Source organism: Ananas comosus, linkage group 15 (assembly GCF_001540865.1).
Source record: "Ananas comosus cultivar F153 linkage group 15, ASM154086v1, whole genome shotgun sequence".
Taxonomy (NCBI): domain Eukaryota; kingdom Viridiplantae; phylum Streptophyta; class Magnoliopsida; order Poales; family Bromeliaceae; genus Ananas; species Ananas comosus.
Window position 1 is genome coordinate 11,128,646 of NC_033635.1, and position 8,957 is coordinate 11,137,602.

General features: G+C 40.2%; 1 protein-coding gene across 1 annotated transcript; it reads right to left on the reverse strand.

The window, feature by feature from the left end:
- Positions 1-2,932, reverse strand: LOC109721746 (U-box domain-containing protein 30). Its single transcript, XM_020249518.1, has one exon. The coding sequence runs from the start codon at positions 2,268-2,270 to the stop codon at positions 573-575; it is 1,698 nt and encodes a 565-aa protein (XP_020105107.1). The 5' UTR covers positions 2,271-2,932; the 3' UTR covers positions 1-572.

Sequence of the window (8,957 nt, forward strand, 5' to 3'; positions counted from 1 at the left end):
CGATCGAAGGAATGATAATATGGTATAGAATCCGCACAGTTTATCAATTACATCAGAAGAGATTTACACAAAGCTATAAAGAGAGAGAAAGAGAGAGAAAGATCCACATTCTCAAAATTGATCACATTGGGAGAGAAGAAAAGGAGGCGGAGGCGGAGGCGGGGGCGGGGAATTCGATCCCCCCTCCGCCCCGCTCTGCAAATTTTGCTTCTTCCCGGAGTGCTTCATGAGCTTTTACTGAGGAGGAGGGGGAGAAAAGCTTCTGCTTTTCCAAATGCTGCTGCTTCTTTGGCTACTTAGAAGAGCAATGATCAATAGGAACAGAGAGGTAAGGAGAGGGGAAGAGAGAGAGAGAGAGAGAGGGAGAGAAAGAGACTTACATTACACAAAGTATGCATCTTTATACAGGACCGAAAAGCGCGGAGGAGCTTGCTTGCTTGCTTCTACTTATGTCGATGATCCGTCCTCTGCTGCTGCTCAATCAGATTCAGACTCAAATTCAGATTTAGATCCAGATTCAAAAATTTAGTTCTCAGGGGCAATACATCGAACGCCTTGGATGCGGGAGAGTGTCACTGTATGGTGCGCGTGAGCTTGCACTTGGAGATGAAGTGGGTGGCGTTGTAGTTGAGGCTGCAGAGCTTGAGCAGCTCGGCGGCGCGCTGCTTGAGCTCCTGCGCGCAGCCGCTCTGGATGACGAGCAGGAGCTTGGCGGCGAGGCCGGCCTCGACGGCGGCGGGGGCGCACTCCTCGGGGGCGAGCTTGCACACGGCCCAGAGCACGTTGAGCGCGGCGCGGGTGCAGGGCTCGGAGACCCGCATGAGCGCGCGCACGGCGCAGGGGATGGTGCGGGGGCACTCCTTCAGCGCGCCCCGCCCCTCGGGCACGCTCCCGAGCTGGTCGAGGATCCCCAGCGCGGGCTCCAACAGCTCGCCGACGCCGCCGGGGCTGCCGGCGACGTTCGCAGCGGCCGAGTCGGAGACGTCGAGGAGGGTGGGCACGGCGCCCACGGTGACGAGCATGGATAGCACGCGGCCGTTGTTGTTGTTGTTGTTGTTGTTGTGTTGGTCGGCGGCGGCGGCGGCGGCGGAGCAGAGGGATTTGATGAGGGCGAGGGCCGCGGCGGCGGCGGCGGGGTGGCGGCGGCGGTCGCGGACGAGGCGGAGGAGCGCGGCGAAGAGGCGGAGGCTGGCGGCGGATTCGGGGCGAAAGGCGGGGTCTTGGGACAGCGCGAGGAGGAGGCGGGCGCAGGCGAGCTTGGTGTCGGGCGCGCCGTCGCCGAGGAGGTCGACGAGGAGGGCGAAGCGCTGGGGCTGGAGCAGCAGCTGCACTGCTTGAGCAGCTGCTGCGGCGGCGGAGGTGGTCGTAGTGGTGGCAGCAGCAGCAGCAGCAGCAGCAGCAGTGGTAGTGGTAGTAGAAGAAGAAGAAGAGGTGGTGGATTGGGATTGGGATTGGGATTGGGATTGGGATTGGGATGGGGATGGGGATGGGGATGGGGAGGATGGGGAGGGGCAGAGGAGGAGGGCGAGGAGGTGGGCGGCCTCGGCGCCGACGGCGTGGGGGGTGAGGGGGCCGAGGAGGGCGGCGACGGTGGGGAGGAGGTCGGGGTGGGCGCGGACGGAGGGGTGGGCGAGGGCGAGGCGGCGGAGGAGGGCGAGGGCGTGGGCGCGGGCGGGGGACTTGAGCTTGCCGCGGAGGGAGTCGAGGAGGGTGGCGGCGCGGCCGAGGACGTCGGCGGAGCGCTTCTTGAGGCGGAGGTGGCGGGCGGAGAACCAGGAGAGGATGAGGTGGTGCAGGGTGCGGTTGGGGGTGAGCGACCCCCCGTCCCACAGGTCCTGCATCGTCGTCGGGCACGTCAGGTGGCCCATCCCCAGCCACCGCGCGATGTGCGCCCGCTCGTACGTCTGCCCCGTGCACAGCGTCACCGGATCCACCATCGGCTCCAGCGATATCGGGCAGATGAACACCGCCGGCACCGACCCACCACCACCGTCGTCGCCGCTGCTCCCGTTGCCCTCCCCCTCCCCCTCCCCCGCCTCCTCCTCCGCCGCCGCCGCCTCCAGCTCCTCCATCATCTTCCGCAGATCCGCCGCCGCCGCCGCCTTCTTCTCCCCACCCCCGCCGCCGACTCCGCCCCCCAAGATCCCGTCTTTCACGGCGGTCTCGAGATCCAGCACGGCGGCGGGGGCGGCGCCATCCAGCTTCCACGGAGAGGAGTGGTTGTGGCCGTGGTGCTGGTGGCCGTGGTGCTGGTGCTGGAGCTGAGGCATTACCTCTGCGAAGAAGAGATCACCACAAAGCTTGCGACTTTTTGAGCAAGGAGAAGGAGAAGGAGAGTTGGTGGAGGGAAGGGGGGGTTCACAAATGGTGAGATTTTGGGGTCGGGGGGAAGGAGGAGGAGCAGGAGGAGGAGGAGGTAGTGGTGAGGATGAAAGTGGTGGGAATGGTGGAGGAGGACGATGCGGCGGTCAAAAGGGGGAAAGGAGGGATCAACACCATCACCATCGCCATCATCATCATCGTCATCATCACCAGGATCATGAACATGTGAATCTCTTACACACACTCTCTCTCTCTCTCTCTCTCTATCACTCTCTCTTTTACTCTCTATCTCTAAGACCTGTTCATGCAGTTCAACATAGGCTTTACAGTGGAGGAGGGGAAGGTGAAATGATCAGCAGGGGAAAAAAAAAATCAAATCTTTGAAGAAGAAGAAGAAGAAGAAGAAGATAAAAAATCTCAACTTTGAAAGGAATGGGAGAGGGGTAATGGTGGGAGGAGTTGAAGGAGATGGAACCAAGAGAGAGAAAAATGGGGAAATGGGGAAAAGGGGGAAATGGGAGTATAGAGAGAGAGAGAGAGAGAGAGAAAGAGCTTACACTACTGTGGCAGAGAGAGAGTGAGATCTAGCAGTGGAGATAGAGAGAGAAAGAGAGAGAGAGTAGGAGGAGGTGGGGGTGGGGGGAAGAGAGAGAGAGAGAGAGAGAGAGGAGAGAGGAGAGAGAGAGGACATAGTTTACATCAAGGAGAGAGAAAGATGAGGTTATATTTATTCAATTATATTTTATGTTCAAATATTTTATCTATTTACTTATTTATTTTTAAACAAATTTCTACAAATTTTTTTATTAGTATTAGTATTAGTATTATTTTTAGGTATTGTGAGATGGCATTTAATAAAGGGGAGAGGGGATTATCAAAAGGGTGTAGAGAGAGAGAGAAAGAGCCCTACAATGCCTTTTTCTCTCTTCTCCTCTTTTTCTTTATTTAATTATTTATTAATAAAAAAAATTTTGAAATTTTTTTAAGTATAAGTAATTTTAAACTAAAAAAAGGCTATAACTAATCTATTAATTTTTCAGCAAAAGTAAATTAATTTAAAAAAAAAAATCTGATCAAGCTTTGTTGATTTACTACAACTAATCAAATTTACTCTTTTAATTGAATCTAATCTAACTGAGTCGATCAGCAATAATTATATCTAATGAATTCATCTATTAATATCGGTAAAAAAAAAATCTCAACTTTTTAATTATTTTAATTTATAAATTATATAAATTTTTACTATTAAGGACTTAATTATCGACATTGTAGGCAACTAAAGAAATACAGAGGAAAAAAAATCATCATTGTTAAATTAAACAAAATTTTAATTTACCAACTAAAAATAATTTAAATTTATTAATTATTAACTATAATAATAAAGTAATTGAAAGGAAACCATTACTAAAAACTAAAAAGTTGGCAGGGGATTTTATTTTATTTTATTTTATTACTGTTATTATTTGTTAATTTTTTTTAATAAAAAAAACAGTTTATTGAGAAGCGGGGAACCGGCTACCGGGAAGGGAGACCGGGAGTAGGCGGTGGCAGAGGCGACGGGTCTCGGCGCGCGCGCTCCGCACGTGCGGAGAGTGGGAGGGAAAAGGGGAGTTGTCGCTTCTGTCCACCGGAATCTCCCGGTTCCCTTTCCACGACGCCGTAGACCGCACGTGCCACGTGAAATGACGGATTTGCCCCCACCCCTTTCGAGGTAAAATAATTAATTAAGTGCTAATTATTAGCTAAATTAATTATTTTCTCAGTAACATAATATTAGTGCTATTATTAAGCTCCTTATATTCGAAAATGTCGCGAGTTTGATTCCTACATCCTCTATTTTGTAGCAAATATTTACATTTATTATTCAATTGTTCTTTCTGTTACTTCTTCGATCGGTGTACAAATCTATCTATTATATATATAAATGAGGTTGCGATGATTAGTGTTACAATATTTTCTGCTCGATTGATGTATAAAGCATTAACCTTTGCTATTAATCGATAGAAATGAGAATTTAACCTATTAAACTATAAAGATAAGAATCAAACAGACTTACAATCTTGTAAAATGACAAAGAATTAGACGGAATCTGATACTATATTATCTAAACAATAATAAAAAAAATAATCAACTCTATGCTCTATGCGATAATTTGGGAACACAATAATGCAACACACAAAGAGGTGCTTTTCACTAGAAACTGGTCCAACTACTCAAAAATCAACTCCTTTTCTCTACACTCTTTTTGCCTTTTCTTTGGTTTTTGTAGAGGGGAGTTAGTGATTGACCCAACGTGCGAACAGAGCATACTAGATTTGACATTGAGTGGTTTTTCCACTTTCTTTTTGACCCCCCCACCAAAAAAGAGGATTCATAATAATATTGGTGGTGGAACAACCCCTTTTTTTTGGTCAAGGACCCATTTGTGAGTTAGCATTTTTTTTTAAAAAAAAAAAGAAAAAAAAAAGATAGCGAGCTATCTACTTTTTTTATTGGATAAAATGAACTAGATGTATATAGTGGAAACAGCCAAGGCTTTCGAAAAAAGGTAAAAAATAAACAAAAGAAAAAAAAAAGAAGAGAGATTGAGAGGGATAGCGAGGAAGTAAGTGAAGAGCTAAGTGATAAGAGAGAGAGAATCAGTGGACGGCGAATAGCTCATTCCACGTGGTAGTCAAACGTTTGACACGCTCCAACGAGTGGTGAGGAATAAGATAGTTGTCGTTGAAGATGTAGTTATTCATTTCTATCCAGACCACCCACCAGATGGCCGACACGACGGTTAAATAATCACTCACTAGTAGAAAAGAGCCTCACGTTCTGCAGTTCGATGCACAGGATTTTCTTATAAAATAGTAATAATTTTCGACCTTTGCAGGATTAAATCATTCAATAACTCAGATAGAGAATGTGCTTTTGTTGTAAATTCAATAAGACATTATTTCTCGATAAAACATACAGATAGTTCATGTACTATCCTAGTAATTTATTTTGATTTTTCTTTAGCTTTCACATATATATAATTTTGGTTGCTAAATTTTGATATGTATTATATTCGCCTTACAAAATTTTTAATTTTTGTTGTGATTTTTTTTTATTATAAATCATTTTTTTCAGTTTGACTTGTGAGTTTTGTAATATTTGAAAAAAAAAAATCAATTTTAGAATTTTTATTTCTCTAATAATTACGAAAAAGCTACTGAAAAATTTTTATAGGTGCATCACAAATGCTTTTTAAAATATTTTTTTTTTTTTGGTAAAAAATATATATTTTGTGGCGATCTTGTATTGCTTGAAATTACTAAAATGCCCTTCTCCTGATCTGATTTGTCTAAGGTGATTGGTGTTTTTTTTTTTTTTTTAATATTTAATCACCAGGCCCTAATTTGGTAGAGTAGTTTGCTCTTAATCCAAGCACTAAACAAATGCCAAGGGCAAATTTGTCAATTAAAAAAAAACATGTAGAGATAAAAAGAAAACGTGGACCCCTCTTATTAAAGCCATCATATACTAATATTATTATTATTATTATTATTATTTACTACTGAGATCTAAAAACGAGGTTTAATATACATAATAATAATAAAATGATAATTAATTATTAATTAACTACTATTGAAGTGGGCCCCGCACTCTGAAAGAGGTTCTTTTGGGACCGAGTGCCAGCTCAGCACTTTGACTGGACCTGGTGGGACCCACCATCGCCCTTCGCTTTGACCGTGCCCCTCGGGGCGAGCTTATCCTGTCCCTGCTTTGACCGCTTTGTTCCCGCGGGTCCCACCCTTTGCGTTGGCCACTCTATTCAGCCACTGGAGACACGACACGTGGCTTCACAGCTGTGCCTCGTGGCTCAGGACATTCTTGCATGGACCGGGTGCATGGACCGAGATTTNCAGGCTTAAGAGGTGCGAATAATATCAATATAATTCATATGCAAAAAATTTGTAATTTTGAGAAATCAATAAGTAAAATTATATATTTAATGTAGATAATTGTAAATATTGCATATCACAGCTAAAAGGTTTGTATTTAAATTTTAAATAAACTTTAAATACCACCTATATGGTTTCGCATTTTCTCACTTTAGTACTCTGTAGTTTAATGTTAAATATAAAAAATACCGTTCTCTAACAGCTTAAGCTTTTAGAGTATAACGGTTGTTTCACATGGTATCAGAGCATGAGGTCCTGAATTCGAGTCACGCCAAGCTCCTAGCATATTAATTTCCTCCCATTTTATTCAAGCCCACGTTATCGGCCGATTAAAAAGTTTCGAGCCCAGACGTGAGGAGGAGTGTTAAATATAAAAAACACCGTTCTCTAACAGCTTAAGCTTTTAGAGTACAACAGTTGTTTCACATTTAAAGTATATCAATTTAATACTCTATGGTTTCTTTTTCTCTCTTCGTCGGCTCTTCTTTTAATTTATCTATAGTTTATCGAATATTTACTTTAGTATTCTTTAGTTTTAACTTTATCACTAATTTAACAAAAAAAAAATTAGTGGAAATAACAAAAAGCGAAAAATAAAACCACAGGATATGAACATGATACAATAAAAATTACAAAGTACTATAGTCAGAAAGTGCAAAATTATAGGGGGTGGTATTTGAAGTTTTTTCTTAATTTTTTAGGACTCTTACATAGATATGTTATGTTTTAAATACTCTGATCTATAGACCGCGGTCCACGCAATAAAATTTAAAATTAACTTAATTTAAATTCACATATATGGGTACGTAGATCCTTACCAAAAACATCAGAAAAATGTTTAATTAATAATTATTTAATTTTGGAAACTTATTGGGGTCTTAATTAAAAATATAATAATGGTTCCCCGAGGACTCTTTTGGGAAATTAAACTTTTTTTTTTTATAAAAAAAAAAGTTTAATTAATACGTCGTTTTGGGAATTGGGAGTACCATGAACGTAATGTTTCCTCCACGAGGACGTCTTGGGAAGTTGCAGTTTTTTCAGGTATCAGTTATTATAAATATGATGGTGGTATATATCTTTATATTTAATTAATTTTTTCTTAAATATTTTACATTTTCAGCTTCTATTTTTCTTTTATTTTTGGAATATATATATATTTTTTGTTTTGAAGCAAATGGTGCAATTTTTTTTAAAAAAAAACATTAAATCGGTGAGAGCTTTTAAGCAGCAAAATTTTGAATCTTTCTTTTGTTTATAATTATTTAAAAATAAGATAAAAATTTTATATTGGTGTTAAAGTGAAAAGGAAAGAATTTATTAGGGCGCTTTGAATATTTTTAGAGTTTTTTATTTATATATCAAAATAATGTTGAAAGTGTTATTAAATGTTTTGCCTAATATTAATTTCTACTTTTTTTTGGTTAAATGATTGCATTAATAACTCTATATATATTTACTATGCACAAATCACATTTACTAAATCTATACTTTGAGTGGACATATAGTTTATGAAAAAGGAGGAAATTATAACATCACTAAAAATAAGAAAAAACAATTGTTATTTTTGGCCTAATGTTGCAACTATGGTGAGAGGAAGAACCCTAAAAATAAATAAAATTTATTTATTTATTTATTTACATGGAAACAAACACAGTAACTAAAACACAAGTCCACGTGCCCTAACACTACAAAACTAACACCCTAATTCATAGTTATTATTATATCATGAGGTAGTGTTTTCCCCTCTTGTGACAACTGGGTATCTTTTTTTTTCTTTAGTCCTTTGTTCCTATACTATCAATAATTATTCACATGTGATGTGTTTTTTTTTTTTTTTTCTTTCTTTCTATGTAATGGTCTATGAGTACATGTCAATTTAATCTTGACCCAACTCAATTGATCATGTTAAATAGTAAGATGGGATCCAACTGCTTGCTCAGTTTGGACCATGCATGAACTAGGTTTGAAGATGCTTTAATATATATTTTTTTTAAAAAAATATATCTTGAATTGTCTTAAATTAATAGCTTCTCATTGGATTTAGAAGTAGATCTTATTATGTTTTTGGAGCCTCAAGTCTTATTTCAGCCATAGATTTTATGTTTACTAATTTTTATTTCTTGAACAAAGAAGCTAATTACTCAAATGAAGGTTAAATAAACACTTACTAGAGCTACGTGTAATACTATTTGATAAAATATTATTTTAATACTAGTTAATTGGTATAGGAGTACTAACAAGGCAGACATTGTTGAATTATATGAAATAATCGTTTTCCTCTAAAAAGTTTAAGCCGTCAAAAAACGATATTTTCAAGTTACACATTTAACACTCCCTCTCACGTCTACATTCGATACCTTTTGATAGATTCAAGATGCGAACTTGAATTAAATAGAAGAAAACTAAATAACTCTAGAAGTTTGACAACACTGAAACTCGAAACCTTCTACTCTGATATTATATTGTATATATAAAATTATTATTTTTTTAAAAAATTTAAGTTATAACTTATAAGAGAAGAGTATTTTTAATTTATATATTCAATATATGAGATATAGTTGTGGGAGAGCACTCACCCTACCTCATCTCCTCCCAACAGTATATATATATCTAGCCTATTTTTTCTCAATAAGTTTTCTTTTACAACAAAAAGTAAAAAAACTTGGAATAGTTTTTTTTTTTTTTTCCCGCTTTTTAGTC